Here is a 25,268-nt window from a genome sequence, read left to right as displayed (position 1 = left end):
CGACAGTAAAGCAAGTCAACCCTTTGAGAAACAACTTTCTTTGAAGTCTGAAGAGGATTTGTGGGAGGAGGATCCTGACAAAATTGACAAGAGCTCCAAGTGTTTGTGACTCTTTCAAATCATTGAATAAATCCGTCTTATCCTTCAGCCACGCCCCTCAAAGCAACCCGTCTCTCAGGTTCTTCCATTTTATCTACTTTTCTGTCTCAGAGATCTGTTCTTTTCCTGTATATCACCATATTTGGGCTTCCTGAGAAGTTCAACAAACACACCTTTTGTTGTTTTCACAGTGCATGTTGAAGGTTCAGAAAACAATCACAATCTAAGAGAGATCTTTGTATTTCAAAGTATCAATCTTTAAATACCTCTCATCAGTCTCTTCCACCTTATTTATATATACCAATTTTATCATACTTTGTATTTATCATGTGTTTGATTATATGAGGTTGTTTGCTAATTTTCTTTGTTTTTTAATAACTCAAATTATTAGTAATATTGCTATATGATATATGTATATATTATATAATTTGTTGTTCAAATTAATAAAATATAAAGGTACATTTCTGTTATAAATGGAACACTCATACGGCCGCCGATAAATAATCCTACAAATTAATTGATGCATTTAATAAAAATAATTATAAGTATGATGGGAAGGTTCTAAACTAAGTATGTTCATTAAATTAACTTAATCACATGTCAAAGCTGTCTCCATGTCAGGAAGAAACCTCCTTTTTTTTGTTTTTGTTTTTATTTGCAACGAACGTTTAGAGTGAGATAGTTAACATCTTGTGAAACTAAGACGAAGATATAACAGCGAACTAACAGCTCTGTGCTTCAGAAAGGATTCAGACAGACAAGTAAACTTTGTTTTGTTCTTTCTAACTTGTAACCAAGTAAAATGTGTGACTTAAAACCAGATCTGAGTTCTATTATTTGTTTAAGTCAAAGAGTTAAGTCAGATTCCTGACCTGGCAAAGTAAAAGTCTTCGTTATGTTTGTTGGGATTTCCCAAAAATAAAATTAACAAAGGGAGATTATTTTAATCCTTGTGTTATCTCTGGGTCAAGGTGACCCAAAGGTTCGAAAACAAATGACCCACCGAGTCCTAGCCCAGAGATAACGAAAGTTAATACATATGTTCTGTCTAGAGAGACTTCAGAAAAAATCTTTGATTCCTCATATTGGGGATCAATATGATCCACTAAGATGTTAAATGTATTTGTTTAAAAAAATGACGATATAAAAATCACGGAAAATGTACCATAAATGAAGTTGAACGAATTGTGTCTGTGGATACCAATCTGGCCAAGAAATGAATCCTGGGAAATCGTTGTATTTCATAAAATCCACTATAAGCGGCAGAATAAAAAGGTCTAAAGCCATTATCACGGCAGGGGAACAAAGTCCATCTCTTTCCACAAACCAATAACACGTCCTGGACCGGATTCAAAGATTATTACGATTCTTCAATGACTGAAACTAAACTTATGTTTGCGTGAACAGCTGATGTATGGACAAGGAAGCACTTTGATTTTTCGATGGACATGATTGAAAATATTCAACGTCTTTGATTAGACCAGGGGTTGGCAACCCGCAGCTCACTAAGTTCTTAGAAAATAAGTATTTGAATAAATGTGGGTATTTAATTTAAATGTCATAGTTTTTCCGATGATGCGTGAAAAATGAGCAGCGCTCTCCTTCACCTTTAAGTTCACAAAAACTGTTTACTGTACGTAAGTATGTTAGTAACTTCGCAAATATAAGAACATTAGAACAACATTTGTTATTTGCGATCATCAGCGCAGAACTCTGACTCCTCCCCCTCCCTCACCTGTCTTATTCTTAAAGGAACAGTAACACGCAAACCAATGTTATAGCATTTAAATTTAGTTTGTTCAAAAATGTAATTTCAAATTGGTGCAGACCTAAAAAAAAATAAAGAAATAGTAAACTCTAAATTCTTTCAGCCTACATAGAAAATATTTTATATTTTTCAACAAATCAGTCAGTTACAGACCCTTACATTATTTAAAATTAGCTTCATTAAGAATCATTTCATTATGAATGTCCTAATATTTAGTTTTCTGCATTTTTGAACTAATTATGATAATAATGGTGATTGGGATTATTTTCAGGGTCATCTTTATTTTTGTTATAAACAATTTAGAGTTATAAAAAAAACGTTTGTTCATTTTCATGTAGTAACTGGAGCTCAGTTGTCTTCATCTTCGTCCAAAAGACACTTTAAAACATCAAAATACCTTCAAACTGCTCGTCTTTAACGTCCATCTTGTATTGAAGCCTCCACTTGAGATCTTTAGGCTGCTAACAAGCCTAAATTATAGACTTGTTTAATTGTTTTGGGAACAATTCCTCATATTTCGATTTTTTTAAGTTTCATTTTGGAGTAAAATAAAGACAAGGATATCTTAAATCCAGTTGCTACAATAAAATGAATATATATTTCTGTCTATTTTGCCTTTCAGCAATACATACATTTATTCATCAATCTGTCATTAAATTCATCCATTCCTTCTTCTAATTGTCAATCCATAACTCCATCCATCTATTCACCATCACTAGGTTTCTAAGTTCTCTCACCTGCAGGTAGGGCACGACTTTGCACAGAGTTTTTCCAAAGAACCAGGTCTCAGTAATGTCCACGACAAGGCTGGCGGGGAGGCAGATGATGGTGACCAGCACGTCGGCAAAAGACAGATTCACAATGAAATAATTGGTCACAGTTCTCATGTGGCGGTTCTTCCACACTGCAAAACAAACTGAGAGAAGATACAGAGTCAACAGAATAATTATGATGAGGAAATGATTCAATAAAAACAATTATGACGCCCGAAGTTCGCAATCATTCGAAGCACCAAGTAATTCAGGTTTATGATAAAAAAAATTAAAAAAAATTGTCAACAAAGAGGAAAATGAATTATTCTTTCTAATAATGTATAAAATATGTTGAGACACTTTTAGTTGACGTTTATTTTTCCTGGTATGAATGAAGTAGTCCTTTAAAGGGCACCTGATGTGCTCATTAAAGTGTCTCTTATATTGTTCTAGGACCTCTATTATACTCATCAGTATGTTTCTTTTTGCACAAAACTCTCATTTAATAAAGATATTAACATTAGAAAATACGCTTAAGCCCCGCCCACTTAAAATTCACTGTTTTGGCTGAGATCAGATCTCATCCAGCAACCACGCCCACTCTGCTCTGATTGGTCACAAAAACCTGAGTTGCATTCAATGACTCACGTAAATTTCAAAATCACCTCTGAAACTCCCGTTTTGTACATTAAAAATGAATAATAAAAATAAGGTTTGCTGCTTAATGTACACGTTACAAAAACACCTAAAGGCAGAATTAACCTTCACCATGTTTACATAAATATTTATTTTGTTTCACGATTAACATGTAGGTACTTAACCGATTTAGATGATGTCAGAATGTTTAATTTTAACCGTAATCTTGTTTGGCGAGATTTAAGATGGGTGCCCTTTAAGCAGCATCTGTTGTAAAACCACACATAAGAGGCTGAACATTTGAACATTTCTATGTATATTTATTGAAGATTTTAAACCTTCAAAGATCTTTAAACAGAATCTGATATCACTTTGATCACATATGTGGTTCTCCAGAGGTTTATACTTCAAACTCAACTCGTATTCATTACATCTACATCTGTCATAAAATCTCTTAAATGTTGATGGTAATAGATTTGGCTTATCTTATATTCAGGCATCTTTGAAGATCAGGAAATTAACATTAATCAACTTTGGTCAATTGCAATGTCAAAGGAATGTGTTTATAAAGCTGTACAAACGAGATCTTTATAAAAAAGAGTTACAAAAATTGTAACCTAATTGAGTTTCAGTAAACGCATTTCTTATCTTGTCTTAAACACTGGCATCTCTAAATTAACATAACAACATGAACATTAATCTACTAAGATTTTGAACATCTCATCCAGCGGGTAACATAAAATGACTTGACAGCCGCATTAGGCCCCCGGAATATGAGTTGGACATATGTGTATTTTTGAGCTTTTTGTTTAAAAAAAAGATTATATATATACTATATTATCCTCAGATGAAAACTTGGTTCAAAGCCTACTCCCATCAATGTGTGTGTGAACGGGTGAGTTGTTGTGAAGCTTTCTGAGTGCTGGTTTGTTCAGCACTCGGAGAGCTTCACAACAACTCACACATGTGAGAAGAGAAAGTGTCAGTTAAGTAAGAACCATTAACTTCTAATAAGAGCAGCAGCAGAGATTCTTCTTCAGGTGTGAGAGAACGATAGTTTGGTCTGCAGTGCGTAGAAATGACATGAGTCATGCAGTCCTCGTTCTTGAAAACGTCTCGTGATGGATTATTTAGTTTTAAAGCAACATCCCCTTTACCAGTGCCTGTAAAAAAAAACAATAACAACACATCTATATCCAAGGCAATAATTCTAAGTAAACCATTAAAAACCAAATCATCAGATCAACATATTGAAATTATTTTAGTACTTTATTACTGTCAAGAGAGATTTAGAGAAACAGCCATAAACTTCCTGATGTGGGGATTCAATGCGTTTTCTTTTTTTTATTGTTGAGGTCATTTGTAATGTATAACCAAAAACAAAATTGTTGGATTTCAATTGCGAATTTTTGGATTATAGTTAAAATCATTGGATAATAGTTAATAATAGTTAGATCATAGTTAAAAAATGTTCAATTATAGTTGAAAACTGTAGGATTATAGTTGAAAATTGTTGGATTATATATCCTCCTCTGCTGGAGGAGGATATAGGTGAAAGGCGTAATACCATTATCCTGGAAGACAGCAGAACGGAGCTTTGTACCCAAAGAAATGAAATCCTCAAAAATCAGCTAGTTTCAAGGATGAATGCTTCTATGGTTAAGAACCAGAGGTAGATACGTCGATCCAGTAGGGTGGAATACCAGGCTTCTCCGGATGCTTGGAGCAAATGGGATCCTCAGTCAGTTGATCCGGGAGGCCAAGGAGAGCAAGGGGAATCTGGCTCGACTTGGCCGATGCATATGGATCTATCCAACATAACCTAATCGATGCAGCTATTGAACACTATCACATCCCACACAACATCAGGGCTATGAAAGCCAACTATTTTGGAGGATTCAAGTTACGGTTTGATAATGACCAATTCACAACCAGGTGGCAGTACCTGGATAAGAGAATTGTATCGGGGTGCACCATCTCCCCTATGTTGTTTGTTATTAGAATGAACCTGCTAATAACAGCTGCAGTTAACAGATCCAGAGGGCCAATGGTGGAGTCTGGGGTCCGCCAACATTCAACAGGAAGCTTTATGGATGACCTTACCATAACAACAGCAACCCATGTAGAAGCAATATGGATTCTGAAGGCACTTGATGACATCGGAACCTGGGCTCGAATGAAGTTTAAACTAAAGAAGTCGAGGAGCATGGTGACCAGGAATGGCAAAGTGGCAGACAGATATCAACTTGTTTTTCAAGGGGAGGCGATACCATTAATTAAGGAGAACCCCATCAAGTGCCTCGGCAAATAGAACGATACATCCCTCTGTGACATAAGTTATGTTTCCAGAATCAAAAAGCAGGCCGAGGAATGGCTGGAAATGATTGACGAATCAGGTCTACCAAGCAAGTTCAAGACTTGGCTCTTCCAGGACAGCCTGATAGGTGGTTGGGTGTTCCTCCAAGCGTGTCATGTCAGTAGGCCTCAACAAGAGGTCTGGCCAGTTACAACTACCCGGGTCATCTGCTGTTGAAGAGTGTAAGGTGGCCAAGTGCAAGGTTGTGATGCTGTACAGAGACTCCGCCGATGATAAAGTTAGAGGGGCAGGCGTCACCACAAGATCTTGAAGCAAGTAGGCCACTGAATCATCGGTGGCACAGACAGAAAGTTGATATCATTCGAAACCCATGCATTGGGAGACAGGGATGAAGAGGAGGAGGAAAGGAGAAAGTATAGGGCTGTTGAGCTTGGAGCGTAAGGAGCATGGACAAAGTGGGACTTGCCAAAGCATAAAATAACCTGGCCTGAGATCTGGAGACTGTAGCCCTTCTGCATTTTGTTCCTGATTTGTTCCATCTAAAGCACACTTCCATCAACAACAACCATGCAAAGGTGGGGTTTGAGAGAGGATCCACTGTGCAGGCTATTTGGAAAAAGAGGATCAATGGCACACATATTAGCTGGGTGCAAGACAGCTCTTAGCCACGGGAGATATCGTTGGCGCCACGGAAAGATTCTCAAACAACTGGCAGACATCTTGGAGAAAGAGAGAAGAAAAAGCGTCAAGCATGTGTGGTACCAAGACCATCTGTGCAGTTCATCAAGGAAGAGGAGAAACACTAGCACCCAAGAAGACCAAGAAGGGCCTGCTGCAGGCCGCACCATCATGGAAGATAAGGGTGGGGCGTAAGCTGCAGTTTCCCAAGGTTGTCAAGACCTCCTTATAGGTTCCTTCCCCAGAAAGGAAAGCCACTAAGTACCAAGATCTAGTCCAGCAGTGCAATGACAAAGGCTGGCCGTCCTGACTGTTCCCAGTAGAGGTCGGCTGCCGAGGCTTCCTTACTAATCTGTCCGGAAGACGCTCACAGCTCTGGGGATCCCAGAAAGGAAGACAAAGCAGGCCTTTGTACATTGGAAGAGGCAGCAGAAAGAGAATCTTGTTGGCTTTGGAGTAGGAGGGAGGAGTTAAATGACAAACTTGAAGTGAATGTTAGACATTGTGTATCTTATTTCTTCAAGATACAAGAGAGAAACCATGTTGTTTAGCCATTTCTTAAAACAAGATTTCCATTCACTCAGGGTAACTCTCTTAGCAACAACCTAACAGAAATCCAGAGATTGTTGTTGAGTACAAAATAATTTAAAGGACGACTCTGAGCACCCCAAAACCACCAAAGCGCCACTCTGAATGAGATTCACATTGTATGACATTGAAAAAAAGTTAAACAACTCCAGAATGTTTAAAGTTTACAGCAAAACCAGAATAAATGTTAGTGCAGCGATCACATAAGGAGAAAATTGATGGAAAAATTGTAATGACTCTAGTTTTAGAGTAGTGCAACCTGTGAGGGACCTTAAATTGTATGAGTTGATGTCTCGTGTTTATAGAACAAAGTTTAATCCATCACAATCCCTTCGCCCATACATCATCGGATATATTCTTACCCAGATACTTTTCCCATGACTCTTTGAGGTGCGACGAAAGGGCTGACTTATGAAATAAAGAGACAAGCTGGGAGATCAACTTCTTTGAGGTGGAAGATTTTCTCATACTATTATAAAAACTATGTTGTTTTGGTAAACACTAGAAATATTGTCTGACAAAAGTTCAGATTTGTAGGTATCTGAACCAGCGTGAATTGGGTAAACTGAACTTCGACTATTTGGGTGAACAATTCAAATCTTTGTGCTCAAGTTGATCACATTCTGAATTTGTTTTAACATTTTGTAAGCAATGAACAATATGAAATCATTTTTCAGAGCCTTAATCTGTGGTATAGAATTGGATAATAGAAAAGCAAGTGGAGATGCATTAAGACAACAAAGATTTTTTTTAGTTTCAATTAATGGCCATGAGGGGGCACATGCGTCATTTCTTTCGACACCAAATGAAAACTGATTCCAAAAAAATCCAGTTTCTAGCATTACATGCCCAGTAATAATGTCTAAACACGGGAAAGCAACCCTTGCCTTGGATTTTTGGAGATGTGCCTTGCTTATGCGAGGAAGTTTGTAATTCCAAACCAAAGTAATATGATCGAGTCAATTGTCTTGAAAAATGAGGAAGTAAAAAATACGGGCACATTTTGAAAGCGATAGCTGAATTTAGGAAGTATAGTCATTTGAATAATGTAAACCCGTCCAACAAGCGACAATGGCAGGAGCTTCCATTTGTTTATTTTCATTTTTTAATTTATCAATCAAGTTTTGAAATTAAACTTAAACAAGCACCTGATATTTTGAATCTCTGGACACTCTCTCAGAATAATATTGTCGCGCCATGTATCTTTTCTTTTTTTTTACTTTTCTTTATCATCATATGACTGTGTCTGATCTCTCTCCACCCACCTTATTGCTTAACTTCTTACTTTGTTTTATTTCTATTGTATTTCTATATCGGTATATTTGTATATAAGGTATTAGCATTATTTTTGAACATGTATGTTAATGTTTCATGTGAAGTCTTCCAATAAAAAATGTAAAAAAAAAAACTGCACCTGGGATGTCTCGTGACATTGACACCAAGGTAGGTAAAATACTAAATAGACTAATTTTAAAGGGCAAGTTATGCAAATACTCTGTATCCAAGTCCTTTGACAGAGGCAATAAAATGCTTTTGTCGTAATTAATACTGAATCCAGGTAGATTACCAAACTTTTGAATGAGATCAAGGAGGGGTGGTGGAGACTTTGTCACATTTGAAATTGTCAATACCATGTCGTCTGCATAAAGACCAATTTTCGACATTATATTTCTACATTCTATTCCACTTATTTGGGGACAGGATCTGATCCATGAGAGGCTGTTTGAGACAAAATTCTGTGTTTCTCTCACATATACTATCAAACCCTCTCACACCTTCTTTCAAACTTGCTCACATCCACTATAAAGCTCTTTATGAGAACTTAATAGTACGTGTATGAGTATTTGATAGTGAGTGTAAAAAATATTGTATATAAGTGAATGAGAACTTGAGAGTCAGTGTGAGAGAACTTGATTACACAGGAAGCCATCTTGATTACAAAGGAAGCCACCCCTTTTCAAAGTAAATTCTAAATAAAGTTGTTTAATCATTGCTTAATCTCCTGCAGTTTAATACAAATTTTTGGTTATAATGATTGTTATCATGTTATTTTTTTTATATGATCACGTTATTTAATGATATCACTGAATTAATAATGTAATTAATAAACGTTTCTTCTGATGTACATCATTTCCTCCTGAAATCCGTCTAAGCACCAGACTTTTTATAAAGCAGTGGAGCCTGAAGAGTGAATTCAATGAATCGTTTGTTTCCAATCTTTAAGGTCGTCTCTAACTCTCATCCCTCGCAGTCTCAACATTTATTATTCAACACGGAAAACTTACTTCTCATCCCTTTTTTTTCAGATTGATGTCATTCGAAAACAAAGAAGCCAAATCATCACTAACTAAAGAGGAATATGACAAATGAAGAAAGTTTAGATCAGTCCTATTTCTCCTTAGGTGTGACACATGACACACAAGGACATGCGACAGGAAGAGCTTCAAAATATTAATTATCCTGGGACCACAATGCTGTAACTCATTTGGTGCTGGATCATCTCAAGAGTCTCTCAGGAAACAATGAACAATTTCAAACACACAAAAAGGCAGATAAAGCAGCAGAACTCTTTTTGGGTAGGGTTTATAAACTAAATTTACCATTTAAATGTTTAAACATAATGTGATTATTGTGACTCTCTCTGTTGCATTATGTTCAAAGTGTGTTAACCTCCAAAAGATCACTCATTTTACTTTGTCTAAATATACTGAACACTAAAAAACTTTCACTTTTCATTTTTAGTTGTATTTTGTTAACTTTTTAGGTTTAAGAGATCTTGTGTTTAGGTGCATGAGAACTTGATTACAAAGGCAGTCGCCCCCTTTTTCAAAAGAAATTCAAAATAAGTTTGTTTAATCATCCCTGAATTTCAGAGCTGCCAGCAGTGAAATACAAATGTTTGGATTGGTATCACGTTATATATTATAATATCACATTATTTAATGATATCACTGTGTTAAAACGGTACTTTTTTAGGTAGTTTACGCTTCTGATGAAGTACTTTCTATACACACAGAAATGACTATTTGTATGTGTGAGAGAAAAACTGAATTTTGTCTCAAACGGCCTCTTATACTGATCGCCACAGCCAGAGGCTCCAACAAACAAGACATAGAGCATTGTAGAGAGACACACCCTTGTCTGGTCCCTCAATATAGACTGAAAGGAGTCGACTTATCATATCTGGTTAAAATAAAAGATTTGGGTTGGGCATAAAGAAGTTTTAAGATTGTCATGAATTTTTCATCAAATCCGTATTTTGAGAGAACTCATAAAAATAAAATAAATATTTCAATTTCAACAAATTAAATAAAATCATAAATTTCCACTCTATTTGATCAAAAGCTTGTTGTGCTTTTAATGATATTACTGCGGACTGCTGTTTTTCTGATGAGTACATAATATTTAAAAGACGGCGAGTATTTGAGACCGGGTGTCGTTTAGGAATAAATCCAATTTGGTCAGAGTGTATCAGATTGTTTTGATAACCGAGAAGAGAGAACTTTAGCAATTATCTTCTGGTCGCAATGTGAGGAAACCAGTGTTTCATCTCTATCTTTTTTGAGGAGTGAACAAATATTTGCCTCATAAATAGAATTTGGGAAAATGTATTTTATCATTCTTAATAACAAAGGTGAAACTGAATGCTGTTTGCTTTATAAAATCCAATCCCAAAACCATCAGGTAAGTATGCTTTCACACTGGGAAATGAACGAATTGCCGCCTTTATTTCATCCAATGAGATCTGATCTTCTAATTCCTGTCGAGCGTGGTTAACAAGTCTGGGAATAAATTAATCTATTTCATCAATAATGCTTTTGTTCTGGATGAATATAAATTGGATTAAAAATCCAAGAGAGAATTGTTAATCGACTTTGGGTTTGTAAATAATTCCTGAAGCTAAGGATATCTTATGGATAGCCCTGTCTGCCTGGACCCTTCAGCTGCCTGTCGAGGAGAGTATGTGCCTTCTCACTTTGCTCAAAATGCTTTTGTTTTAGTTTTGGTATATATTCTTCAGATTCATATTTTAGTTTAAGCATTGAATCAAGGGTGTCTTGAGATTTTGTATTTAGCTATCAGATTCAATTTCTTGGTAACATTAACATCTTTCCCTTTTCTGCTTTGACTGGTATGATATAAAACATCCACCCACTACAACTTTAAATGACTCCCATAGAGTTGAACCTGAGAGTGTGCCATTATCGTTAAAAAGGAGAAAGTCTGACATTCGACCAGATATGTACTCAATAAAAGATTTGTCAGTGTTCAGTGAAGGGTTACATTTCCAGTTATAAGTGCGAGCTGGTACTTGAGAGTCAATTTTCATTGTAACAGGAGCATGATCAGAAATTATTATATTATGATATTTAGTGCTAGACACACTATAAACTATTTTGGAGTCAACCAGAAAATAATCAAATCTAGTGAAACTATCATGGACAGGTGAGAATAAAGAGAAGCGCTTATCCAAGGGTGTTGTAGTCTCCAGATATCAACTAAATCTTGCTGTTTAATTAGGTTATTGAGCAAAGGGGGCGATTTTTAAGGAGAAGGCTTCTTTGAGACACAAAGAGCTGTCCAGGGAAGCATCAAGATAACAACTCAAGTCTCCACCGATGAGAATATTGCAGTTGTTATGGTTGGCAACAAGATAAAACATTTTTTGGAAAGAATCTGGGCAATCAAAAATGTCAGAGGAAATGGATACTAGATGTGAAAAAACGTTCCCCTTTTTAAAGCTTTACCCATGACTCTACAATTCAAGTTGTGAACGTGATTGATCTCAAATCTGTAATTGTATAATCCTGTATTAAAGCGGACTGTGGATATAATTAAAACTGCAACACATTTAGTTGCAGTCTGGCAAAGAAAACAAAATGAAACAGAAAACCTGCACATAACAATGAAAACAAACATATAGAAACCCCCAAAACCGGTGTCATTGAAATATAAAGACGCCAAAAACCCTTAATTCTCAGAAAGCTGCTGGGCAATAGAGCCCCACCTCCAAAATAGTTATATATATATATATACATATACAGAGAGAGAGAGAAAAACTCTCCTCAAACTCTGTGTGCATCACCTTAATCTAAATCATCTAAATGCACCTATTTGTAAAAGTCAAATTACTCATGTAAGAAAACGAAGCAGTAAATAAGTGTGGAATAACAGAGGTATATAAAAATACCTTAAAGAACTGTATTATGTAAGTAAGTAAGTAAGTAAGTAATATATATTTATATAGCGCTTTTCGAGACCAGGGTCACAAAGCGCTTTAACAATCAAAACAATACTCAAAACAGTACATACTTCAAAGATCAAGACAACACCGAGAACAACACAGGAGTTCGAGAAATTCAAGGAAAAGCCTGCACAAATAGAAACGTCTTAAGATGTTTCTTAAAGGAGTCAGTAGACTCCATCAAGCGCAAAGAGAGAGGAAGATTGTTCCAAAGCTTAGGAGCAACAGCCTGAAAAGATTTCTCTCCTCTGGTCCTGAGCCGTGTGCGTGGAACCATAAGTAGATTCTGATCCACAGACCTCAGAGACCGAGCTGGGGTGTAAGGCTGGATCAGATCAGTGATGTAAGGAGGAGCCTGACCATGAATAGCTCTGAAAGTAAGAACCAGAATTTTAAAGTTGATCCTGAAAGAAACTGGAAGCCAGTGAAGAGTTTTAAGGACCGGAGAAATGTGAGTTCTTCTACTAGAGCGGGTCAGAATTCTCGCTGCAGAGTTCTGAATCAACTGCAGGCGAGACAGCTCCTTCTTGTTAAGACATGAAAACAAACTGTTACAATAGTCCAGACGAGAAGAAACAAACGCATGGATTACAAGCTCCAGATCATGTTGTGACAGCCTTTTCCTAAGTTTAGAGATTTTTCTCAGTTGAAGGAAACAGTTTCTGGTCAGTTTTCTACAGTGTTGAACAAGAGACATGTCTTTATCAAATACAACACCCAGGTTTCTCAGGCTCAGTTTGACAGACTGACCTAAGTCACCCAAGTACTGACTCAACCCTGGAATCGTATCATCAGGAGCAATCACCAGAGTTTCAGTTTTGTCCACATTAAGCTGTAAAGTGTTTTCACTCAGCCATTGTTTGATTTCTAGCAAACAATTGACTAAGCTGTTCAGCCTTTGGGGCTCAGTTGGGTCAAAAGAGCAGTAGAGCTGGATGTCATCAGCAAAAATGTGATAAGAAACATCTGGAAATCTCTGAATGATTTTACCAAGGGGAATCAAGTACAGCAAAAACAATAAAGGACCCAGAACAGAACCTTGAGGGACTCCACACAACAGATCTGCCGATTCAGACCTCATTTGATTGGCAGATACACTAAAACTGCGCCCAGAAAGGTAAGATGAGAACCATTCTAACACAGACCCAGACAGTCCCACTTCATCCCTTAGTCTTCTCAGCAGGATCTGGTGATCAACTGTGTCAAAGGCTGACGACAGATCCAAGAGAACCAGAACAGTGAATTTACCAGAGTCAGCCGACATCATGATGTCACTGGACACTTTCAGTAAAGCTGTCTCCGTAGAGTGATGTTTACGGAAGCCAGACTGAAACTTCTCATGGATGTCGCTCTGATCCAAGAACAAAGACAGCTGCTCAGACACCACCTTCTCCAAGATCTTGGACAAGAAAGGGAGCTTAGAAATAGGCCTGAAATTACTGAGGTCAGTTGGGTCTAAGCCTGGTTTTTTGAGCAGAGGCTCCACAATGGCATGTTTAAATGCATTGGGAAAAACCCCTGTGGAAAGGGAGAGGTTCACCATATTGGTAACCCAGGGGCCAATTACATCAAATACTTTGATCTTGTTTGATCTTTGAATCTTGTTCACTAGTGCTGAAATATCACCCAAAGATACAGCAGTGAAGGATGACCAAGAGGAGGAGATGGGCTCAGAGACAGTAGGGGTTCCCAACAAAGGGGGAGAGATTTTCTCTTTGATCAATTTAATTTTGTCAATGAAAAATCTCAACAATGCATTGCTGTCAGCTTCACAGAAGACCGGCGTGATTTGAGGAGCAGGAGACACGAGAGAATTAATCGTGTCAAACAAAACTTTGGGGTTTTTCCTATTTGCTGCTACCAGTTTTCTGATGTAATCAGATCTAGCAGTTTCTACCATCTCATTGTAAGAAGTCAACAGATCCCTGAGGTGAAGTCTGTGCACCTCAAGTTTAGTAGACTTCCAGAGACGCTCAGTCTTTCGACAAAGTCTCTTCAGACTCAGGAGATCTTCATTTGTCCAAGGGCACCGTTTTTTCTGAATTTTCAAGTTCGATTTAACAGGTGCCACTTGATCCAGTATTTCAACACAATGATCAGTAAAACAGTGAATCAAACTGTCCACATCTGGACAGTCATCAAAGGAAAGACGGTCAAACATAGCAGAAAAACTGTCTGCAGTATCGGCTGAGATGACACGCCTCTGAGACCTAACTTTCAAAGGCTTAGGTTCAGGGATGAAGTCCAGGTTGAACAAGACAAGAGAATGATCACTCAGATGGACATCATGTACAGATACATTAGAAATGTTCAGGCCAAGAGTAAAAACTAAGTCTAAAATGTGGCCTTTTTGATGAGTGGGTTCAGAAACATGTTGCTCAAAATTAAAGGCTTCAGTTAAAGTTAAAAGTTCTTTAGCAGAACAAGATGTGACGTCATCAACATGAAGATTAAAGTCTCCAAGAATAAGAACAGATTCCATTTGAATAATGGAAGATAAGAATTCACTAAAGTCTTTCAAGAACACCGCCGCAGGACCAGGCGGACGGTAGATTGACACACAATAGAAAGGTCTTGTAGAACCAATCAAGATCATCTGAGACTCAAAAGAAGTGAATTCCTGTGTCTGAATCACTTTGCAAGAACAACTCTCCCTAAAAACAGTAGCAAGACCTCCTCCACGACCAGAGAGGCGAGGCTTCCCCAGGACAGCGCTCCCTACTGGACAGAGTTCGTTCAGATGAATAAACTCTTCCTCTCTCTGCCAAGTCTCAGAAAGACATAATAAATCCAAATTAACTCTTGTGAAAAGATTATTAAGAATAAAGGATTTATTAGTAATGGAGCGAACATTAAGAAGTCCCACATTCAGCACCGATGACGTCACTGACGACGCCGCGTCACTGACAGGCGCGCAGAGCGGGATCTTTTGAAGCGAACAGCGGTCACGTGGGTACCAGCTGTCACTGAAGTTCAACTCGGTTGTAAAAGTCGAATTAAAGAGAGGAAATGAAAAAATCTTACCACCTTTCGTTGAGGTCTGGACAGACGGCAGCGCTGATGTGTCGTCACACACAGTGAGAGGGATGTCGATCAAACAGCGATGACGTTCGATGACGTCAGAGTTGTTCCGAGCGATCGCAACTGCACGTCTCATCCTGACCTGTACTCCAGCCCGACTCGATCCCTTGTGGAAATCGCCCGGTACTCGAGAGATCAAACGATATTCCACAGAGTCCGAGTCGATGAGAAGCGGAGCCGGAAACACGTTCACCGGACGTTGGTAACGGTCGCGAGTGAAGTCCTCCATCGACTCTCTGATGTTGAAAAGAGCATCACGATCATAGATCCGAGATGCTTGAGACATATCTTAAGTGATATGAGCATAATATCCGGACAAGTAGTCGTTAAAACGACTGTTTTTGACAATTATTGCAGGAGCTTACGTTTCAAGCAGCCGATCAAAGGCTCACCGGAAGCGGAATGTGAAGTGATGTAAATTATGTAAAGTAATGACAATCATTTATTGATATTTATACATATATACATACACATATATATAAACAACTGTACATATATATATGTATATACACACACAAGTAGTAGTTGTCTCTGGAACCCTAATGTATATAGAAATATATATCTGTTAACACGGCAGTGAACCATTAAAAAGGCTCAGTAGTACATAGAAAAATTGAGCGCAATGAAAACAAAACAAAACCGTGATAGGTCCAGAATCTAAGCTCTGGCAGTCAACAAACAAGCAAACCGTTAAGCGTCAGTCACCGAGTTAAAAGTTGTGTCAGAGCCGTTGTAGATCACCTGTAAGTAAGTAGGTAAGTAAGTAAGTAATTTGTAGACTTTTCCAGACCTGTAGCAGAGTCTTCTCAAAGTTGTCTTCTCAAAGTATTTTCGGTAACAATTCACTGATGAAATCAGTGTGGCGACCCTTCTCCTCTCCCTCAGGAATAGATTAAGAATATTCTGTCGGCCAGAGAACCCCTCCAGATCGACCAACTTAGCCTTTAGCTTAACGTTGAGGACCTGCAGCTCACCACATGTAGCTTCAAGCGCAGTGATGCGAGAGTCGCCGCTTGTTAAAGCCTCGTCTATACCCTCCAGGCGCTGTTTCACCTCGGGGTGGTCCGTTTGAAGGCTAGCCAGGGATTTCCCAATTGAGACGAAGCACCCCTCCATGGATTCCTTCATAGCGTTCACTAGCTCACAAACTTTATAAAGATCGGTGCCCTGCTTAGCAATAGCAGCCAGTATGGCGTCGTTGCTAGTTATACTGCCATGGCATTTCGTCGACCTGGTGCCCTGGTTTTCTTCTTTTCTTGGCATGTTTCGTTGCTATTCGGTTCTTAATAAATCGTTTTTCAACAGTAGAAGCGAGGTGCGAAGTTTGAATTCAAATGTATATGGTGAATAACACGGAGCTCCAAAAAGTATGTCTTACTCCATTTCTGCACAATAGTGCCCCTAACATTTATTTTCTTTATTTAATAATGTTCTCCAGAATCTTAAAAGCCATTGAAAGCATCAGCAGGTAACATAAACTCAACGTTTAATAAAACATGTTTTCGAATCTTGTGCGTGGTAACTATGACGGCTACAAACACCAAGACAATCCCTCTTTCATGTCCGAATCTTAGATGTTGTCACTCTTCGAAGAAACTGCCATCTCACAGGATCACTAATGACCGTTAATGAAAGCGACAGGTTTGTGAAAGAAACTCTAGAACATCCTGACGGAACTCAAGTGGTGAGGATGAAAAGAAGTGATGAATATACTTCCACTAATGAGGTTGAAAGAAAATTTTGTGAAAGAAAAGAATAAATATCTGTTTAAAAATGATGCTCTTTTATCATCCTCATACCAGATACATACATTTTTATCTCTGGGTTCATCTCCTTTTGCATCTCCACAACAATGATCTATAACTTTCTGGTTTTAATTCATAATTTATTTAATGGATACTTTTAAACATGGAAAGAATCGTCTTCTATACCCAAGAGAGGATCTGCTGTCACTGAAGTCAATGGCAGGGGCTGGAGATTGTCATAATATCCCGATTGAACTTCTGTGCCGCTATCGTGGATGTAAAGCCGCTATAAGCTAACGGACAATTGGAGACGTCACAGACAATCGGCTCAATTTATTTACAAAGAAGATCAACGGGCTGTTGACCTTCACAGAGACGTGGCTCACTCAGTTGATCCCAGACACTAACGTGGACATGCCGGGCTAAACCATCGCAAGAGCCAACAGAGACCCACATGCTTGCGGACGAGGGGGGCTCATCATGTTACTGAGATAAAAGTCTTGTGTTGTCAGGATTTACAACTATGGGCTGTCAGCTTACGTCCATTCTATCTACTATGAGGGTTCACTTATGTGATAGAGCATACAGTGGGCAGGGGTGTCTATAGCTCAGATGGTAGAGTGGTTGCCTGCAGTCCAAAAGGTTGCAGGTTCAATCCCAGCTCCTGACAAGCTTGTGTCGTTGTGTCCCTGAGCAAGACACTTTACCCTGATTGCTCCTGATGGCAGATTCGGCGCCATGTGGTGCAGCCTACTCCCATCAGTATCTGTGAATGGCTGTCAAAGCGCTTTGTGATGCTGGTCTAGAAAGGCGCTATATAAATAGAGATTATTATACAGTGACAGCTTGACTTCAGAATCAGCACCCTGATGTTTTTATCATCATCAGGTTGTCGCCCCTGCTTAGACTGTTCACTGTTACCCTAATAATAAACTGTGAGTAAAAAAGGAGGTCAAGGATGTCCTTAACAGGATGGAGCAGGGACATAGATGCCAGGAGGTCAGCACAGCAGGAGTTGAAGTGATGCTTGAGGGAGGCAAAGGACGCCTACAGGAGGAGGTTGGAGGAGAAGTTGAACAAATTAAGGGGAGGTCTGTGATGGTGTTAAAACCAACACTGAACACATGACCAAGTCCTCTCGGACTGCAGTGGACATGGTGGAGGAGGCAAACGTCCTCAACAACTCTTTCAACAGGTTTGAGCAGGTCACCTCACCCTCACTGCAGCACGCTTAAGAACCTGCCCCACCTTCATCTGCCTCCCTCAGTTCCACATAACCGCTTCCCAGCATCCCCTCACTCCAGGTACACCGTGTACTTCGAAATGATTTTCCAGGGAAGGCTGCTGGTCCTGACAAGGTGTCTGTTCAGCTGCTAAACACCTGCTCCGCTGAACTACCTAAGCCGCTCCATCATGTCTTTAACCTAAGTCTACCGCTGGGGAAAGTGCCAACCCTGTGGAAGACTTACTATATCGTTCCAGTCCCAAAGTTCAGCATGACCCCCCTGTAGTTTGCCTACTGGATGCCATCCTTCATCTCCTGCATCGGACCTACTCCTACCTGGATAAAGGAAACGGCTCAGTGAGGATCCTGTTCCTGGATTTCTCAAGCCAACACCATCCAGCCCACTCTGCTGCAGGACAAACTGACAAAGATTAAAGTGGACCTTGGCCTGGTCTCCTGGATCTCGGACTATCTCACTGATCAACCACAGGTCAGGCTGAAGGACATTATGTCTGACACTGTGGTGTGCAGTACAGGAGCACCTCAGGGGACAGTGCTGGACCCTCTCCTCTTCACCATCTACACTTTGGACTTCTGCTACAACTCTGAGCTGAGTCTCGTCCTGAAGTATGCTGACGACACTGCCATTCTTGGATGCATCAGGGACAACAGCGAGGAAGAGTACAAGAGTCTGATACATGACTTTGTGAACTGGAGGTAGAGGAACCACTTGCAGCTGAACACCTTAAAGACCAAGGAGTTGGTCTTGGACTTTGGGAGGTCCAAGACAAACCTATGTCCAGTGTCCATCAGAGGCAACGAGGTGGAGATAATTGACAACTATAAGTACCTGAGTGTGTGGCTGGACAGTAAACTTGACTTGTCCTGAAACACAGACCATGTGTATAAGAAATTTAGGGGCAGGATCAGAGTGAAAGGATGATGTATTCTATGATAATCTTTGTATCATTTTTCCTTTGTATGCTTGAACTTTATGCAATAGTGTATCTATTATCTTTTTAATGTTTTTTCTCTCAAAACTATTTCAATTCACTTCTTTTCAGATCAAGTTTTCTATCATTTCAAAAATCTTTCAACCTTTTACGTTAAGTTCTTTCCCTTTGGCAGGGAAGATGTTCTGGAGCCTGTCCCAGCTACTTAGGGAGAGAAGGCGGTGGGACACCCTTAAAATGCTGCCAGCATATCACATCACACAGACACACAACAATGTTTTTGGATTGTGGGAGAAAGTAGGAGCACCAGGAGTAAACCATGTTTCTTAGATAAGGAATAAAACCTGCAGATGTTGACATTGCTCGTATAGAAGGTCATTTTAAGTTTAGCTGCACTGTAGAAAAATTTGAGTTTTTTAAGGTAAATCTTTGCAATAAATAATTTTCTTTTTGTCTTTCATCATTTTCTCTCTTCCCTTTCTTCTGTCTTTGTTTGTCTTGCTTCTATAAGAAATGTCTTCCATCTTCTTACATTTTTATTTTTCCTTCACTTCTGTGTTCCTTTTCTTCTTTCTTCCTTTTCTTCCTCCTCACTTCTTCTTCTCCTTCCATCATAGTTCCTTCCTTTTCTTCTTTCTTACTTCTCTTACTTCTTCCTTTTACTTGTATCGTATCTTCCTTTGATCCCTTCTTCCCGTTATTCCTTCTTCTTTTTCCTTTTCTTCTTCTTTTTCCTTTTCTTTCTTATACCTCATGAATCCTTTTTCTTCCGTCTTCGTTTTCTTCCTTCTCTTCCTTCTTCCTTCGTATTCCATCTTACTTTTCTTCTTCTTTTTCCTTTTCTTCAATCTTTCTTCGCTTCCTTCTCTTCCATTTTCCTCATCTTTGTTCTTCCTTCTCCTCCCTCTTCCATTTACGTCTTCTTCCATGCATTAGTGTTCCTGTTGTTTCTGTACACTTCATATTTAAGTTTAATTTAATGTATTATGGTTAGTTCATGCAAATAATTATATAAGATATGTAAAACTAATCATTTTCAATTCTGCCTTAATAAATGTAATTTATTTCAACTTTTTCAATCTTTTCCAGTTACTGTCCATTGCGGTGCTGCATGAATCCAGAGCTTGTTGTTGAAAAAGCCGACATAAAATGATGCCAGTCTTTGTGTCGATGACGAACTGCTGGACAAGATAAGGAGAGATAACAGACAAGCTGCCAGATTCACACTTTTACAGTTGAACAAATATTCCTCAAAAAACACGTGTGGATGAAACTCCTGTTGCTCATCGTCCTGCAGGTATTTTATCTCCTTTAATTTCTCTTCATGAAGCAGAACTTTGATTTTATTCTGTCCAAGTTTGTCCATTTTTAATTACTATTCTGGTTTGAGTGGTTCCGTTTGGAAGCACATGGACATTCCAACACCTGCTCCCACAATGTTAGGAGTCCAAGAATAGAATGATTTCCTGTCGTCCACTTTGATTGACATGAAGGTTTGAAACAAATAAGACCTGCTATGAGGAACTCAGCTTTTATCTTTTTGAGGCCTGTGGGTCAATTTATCACAAAGGTTGACACAAGAATAAAAGTATAGATTCCAAAGTGAAAACATGTCCAAAAATGTAGTTATTGTTAAAGATATTGCGACTCGTCAGACCTCGAAAACGTTTTTTCCCTGACGAGCTGTAAGGTCCTGATCATGTGACCTCCACCTTGCTCAAGGACAATTTATGCTAGTGCTGGCATTTTTCCCATGAAGCATCACTCTGATTATACAGACATGTTATACAAATATGATCACATTAGACACCACTCCCCTGTGTTGTACCACCCCTTTCTTTTTTACTTTCTTCTCCTTCTTATTTCTTTCTTCTTTTCTTCCTTTTTTCTTTTTTCCAATTCTTTATTCACGTTTTCCTACTTCATTGTGTCATATTTCCTTTCTTTTTGTTTCTTTTTCTGTTTACCTTATTTAATTGTTTCTTTTTATGTCTTGCACTTTTCTTTCTTTGTCCTACCTTTTTCTATTTCTTTTCTTTTCTTCACCTTTACCCTTTCCCTTTATTCCTGTCCTGTCTGTAGATTTCATGTTTAACAGGATTTTATTGGACTTAATACTTCATGAGCTCATTATTCATTGCCAGAAACACTTTTAATAAACTACAGATGGGAACTGATATGTTTCCTTATATTGGTGTAGGTTTATTAATTTTTGAGTTTTTTTAGATATTTGGCGGAATAAGAAAAGTAATAAAGTAATTAAAAGTAATTCAACTAGGAGATTCTTGTTCTTGATCACTTCATGATGCTATGCTGACAGACCAGGATCTCAGATTTGTACTTACCCAGAGTCCTTCGTACACAATCGTCTGGTTGCTCCTATCATATTGTGACCCTTGAAATGTTAATGTTGATCTTGGATTTGTGTCAAAACATGTACAAAGTATGAACACAATAGTGACATAAACTCATGTATGAGCCAAGATTCTCTGAATTTTTTTCCCTGATATAATTTGTTTTGTTGTTTAAATAAATGTTATGAACATATATTAAGATTCTGATTACTCGTTGTATAAACAAAGCAGCTGCCTGGAGGAGAAGTGAAGCCATTAATACATCATAATGGACTCCACTCTCGTAACCTCTCGTTCACCCAGATATCAGACAGGGGAGAACTTTATAAATAAACATGTTAAAGAAATATGAACTTTAAGTCTTAATGCATCATTCCTTGCTGATTTATAAAGAAAATTGTTAAATATTGTCATCAAATGTGTATCTGAAAAATAAATTGAGCTGGGATTAATACTTTCTTTACTCTTAAAAGCAACTTAAATTGAATCCGATATGATGCATATGTGTTATTATATCTATTTTTAAAAGCTATTTCAAGCTTAAATAATCAGCTGCATGGAAATGTAATTGCTTCGTTCTTTGAACAAAACTGTGTTCTTCTGTTGAGTCAAAAATTGTATTAGCACAGTGAAATATATCACTCGTGGTGAAATGTCAGCCAATTAGCTCGCGGACCATTTTTATCTTTTCGACTATGGAGCTGCATCACAAGAATTAAACATCAAACACCTGAAATGAAAATAATTCAAATATTTTTCAACTATAAGCATAGAAAAATACACCAAAACTGTCCTCGTGAATCAGACATAGACTTGATAGATGGTGTGAGTCAAACATTCTGTGACGTGTTTCAGGATTATGTTCGTCTGGCATTGATTTATGTTGTCTTAATAGTAACACAAATAAACACATGAACTATGAACACATATTATTGATTCACTGTCTTATACACAACACCTGAGAGATCATGAAGAGAACGTTGGAAAAAAATATATAGTATAAATAAATAAATAAATATATTCTAAAAAATAGGAATAAGAAATGTAATATTTTGTGTTTCATGAACAGACAACTGTGTGAAAAATTACACATTATTAAGTTACACTAGACATTAAAGTGAATATATAAAAAACAAGTTCATGTGATTATTCAGTCTTAAGTACAGTGAAGAAATATAAACTTAGAAATTCTTAATGACAGACAAAGAGAGGTGGGGGAGGAAATATTTGGAGCCAGTTTGTATTTTGTGCAGTTAAATTAATCTGCAGAGATAATCGATCCATGTCTCTGCAGGAGCTGCTGTGTGCAGAGATGTGTCTGATTCTGTTCTACATAAAAAGGAAAAGTGTTTTATCTGCAGGATATTGGGAGGGAAATGTTTGGACTGCCTCTGGTGTCCAACACATTTCCCTTCGAACTGTAGCGAATAGCTCCACCAGTCATATGAACCACTTATAAAACCATCAAGTCCAAATGATTTAGCTACTACAAAAATACATATTTATTTATAAATATATTGATAATTATTGATACGTACAATTATATTGATGTACCTTCATAACCACATGAGGCAATATTACACAGGATGGAGATCTGGGCAGATCAAACAGAACCAATCTTTATATTATATCGTTTGACTGCATGACTCACAACATTATCTTCAAGTCATCTCCCAAAACAACAAATCAATGTAATGTGATCACCCACAATACCTTTGTCGACTGGTAGATCGTGATTCACTTGATTCACGTGTTTAAACATCCAGAACTTTATCATTAAATATGACAACCTTTCCATTATAAATTACACATTTATCTCATTAATATAAGTGAATATATATGTTGATCCAAAGATTATTTTTCTTAGTCTTTATCCCATTTTAATTTAAAAAAAATGAGATAAAAGACTTTATCCTTGTTTCTTGTTTAGACAGAGACAATAAACAACCCATGCACACACACACACAGTACAGTATGTTCCTGGTCTGATGGAGAGAATGTGATTATATTCAGAAACTCATTCTTGTTATTGAAGAACAAACCTTGTCTGTAATCTGTAATCATTCCGTCACTGAAAGATAGAGAAAAGCTCATCTGAGGGTTTTTCTTTGTTTGGATTATTGTCTTTACAGGCGGCAATTTTATCCACCAGGTGCTAGAGTATACACATAAAATATCGGTGGAACACCAGATCCTTCAAATAATGAGACACCCGCAAAATATTCTTCCTTAAAAAGTGAGCAAAAATGTTAACAACATCAACATGGACAAGAATCTACTTTAATTTTGAGTCAACCATCAAGCAGGGCACATAGACTGACTTGATTCAGACCCCGGGTCTTGAGTTTGACACACCATACATTAATTTTCATTCATTAATTTTCCTCTTTGCATAATTCCTCTTCCCATTTTCTTCGGGCTAGAGGCGGGGGACACCCTGGACTGAACGCCAGTCTGTGGCAGGACACACAAAGACACACCACCATCCACACACACACTCATACCTACAGACAATTTCACCAAGTTCCAAATCGGCCTCTCTATGTTTTTGGACTGTGGGAGGAAACCGGTGTAAACCCAGGCAACACTGGGAGAACATACAAACTCCACACAGGAAGGTTGACATGTGATGCATTGTTAAAATAAGGTATTTATGGTCAATATAAGGATTTATTTGCAATATTATCAAAAGATTAGTAACAATTAAAGTGTTGTTTTAAAGCAGCTATTTTAAAATTTCTTTTTTCAGAAAAAAAATCAGAAACGCCTCGGTGACAGAGAGATTGACATGTTGACCAGAGGAAGATTTTAGCAACATATTAAAGAATCGTTAAACATTTGCAAATCTTTTACTCTTAAAATATTTGTATAAAATGAACTTTCTAACAATCCAAAAGTCAAGTTCCTGCTATCTACTCATGGAATATCTCATGTTAAAATCTCCTGATTCATTCATTCATCTTCACTCGTCGACTCACTCATTGATAAAAAAAGAAACTTACCGAGAGAGTTTCCGAGGAGTGACACGAAGAAGACCAGGATGTAAGCCACGATGAGGACCCACTCGTACTCTTTGGGGTGAAGGTATTCTCTCCAGATGTACCTCAGAAGTTCATCGTCGTCCAGGCTGGAGTGCGTGTGGTTGTCCGCGCGTGGAGAAGACACGCACTCCTCGCAGTCCGAGACCCCCGACATCCTGGAGGTCCCCGCGTCTCTCTTCCTTCAGATGGTTCTCTGCACCTCCTCAGGAGACGCTCGTCAGTCTGACGCTGGTTACAATCCGAGTCTCTGGCCAAATCAGGACCGAGTGGAGGGGGGAGAGGGGGAGGAGAAGGGGGGAGAAGAGGGGGGGGGACTCGCACTTGGGAAGTCGAGCGAGTGGATGATATACATCAACCCTGAGACTGCCTTTATCACTCATCCTGAGTGATTCTGCGACTCATTTAATACATATAAATGCCTTCTTTTTTCATCTTTTTGTTGCTGCTGTAGTATTCTTTTGCTGACCTTCCTTCCTTCCTGACATGTTTCATGTTGTGATAAAAGATGGAGTCTATATAGATGTATCTATGCATGGAAGAAGGATGGTTGTGGATGACAGTTTCATGTCACAGGTCATACACCAGGCAAGACTTAGCACAGCAACAAGACACAAGTTATTGGCAGCATGTGCTTTGGACTGATGAATCAAAATTTGAAATGTTTGGCTGAAAAAGGAAGTTTGTTCGCCGAAGGGCTGGAGAGCGGTTCAATAATGAGTGTCTACAGGCAACAGTGAAACAGGGTGGAGGTTTGTTGCAGATTTGGGGCTTTCAAATGGAGTTGGT

General features: G+C 38.3%; 1 protein-coding gene across 1 annotated transcript in view; it reads right to left on the bottom strand.

Annotated features, from left to right (window-relative positions):
- Nucleotides 1-24,636, bottom strand: part of hcrtr2 (hypocretin (orexin) receptor 2) — a 34,240-nt gene extending 9,604 nt beyond the window's left edge. The window contains exons 1-2 of the mRNA XM_087802836.1: nucleotides 24,444-24,636; nucleotides 2,605-2,783 (exon numbers count right to left, since the gene is read on the bottom strand). Coding sequence (XP_087658962.1) covers nucleotides 2,605-2,783; nucleotides 24,444-24,636 — 372 coding nt within the window. The remainder of the gene's footprint in view (nucleotides 1-2,604; nucleotides 2,784-24,443) is intronic.
- Between the last annotated feature and the right edge of the window lie 632 nt (nucleotides 24,637-25,268).

The sequence above is a fragment of the Callionymus lyra genome, chromosome 11 (assembly GCF_982586985.1).
Source record: "Callionymus lyra chromosome 11, fCalLyr1.hap1.1, whole genome shotgun sequence".
NCBI classification, from domain to species: domain Eukaryota; kingdom Metazoa; phylum Chordata; class Actinopteri; order Syngnathiformes; family Callionymidae; genus Callionymus; species Callionymus lyra.
This window is presented reverse-complemented; position numbering and strand designations above follow the sequence as displayed.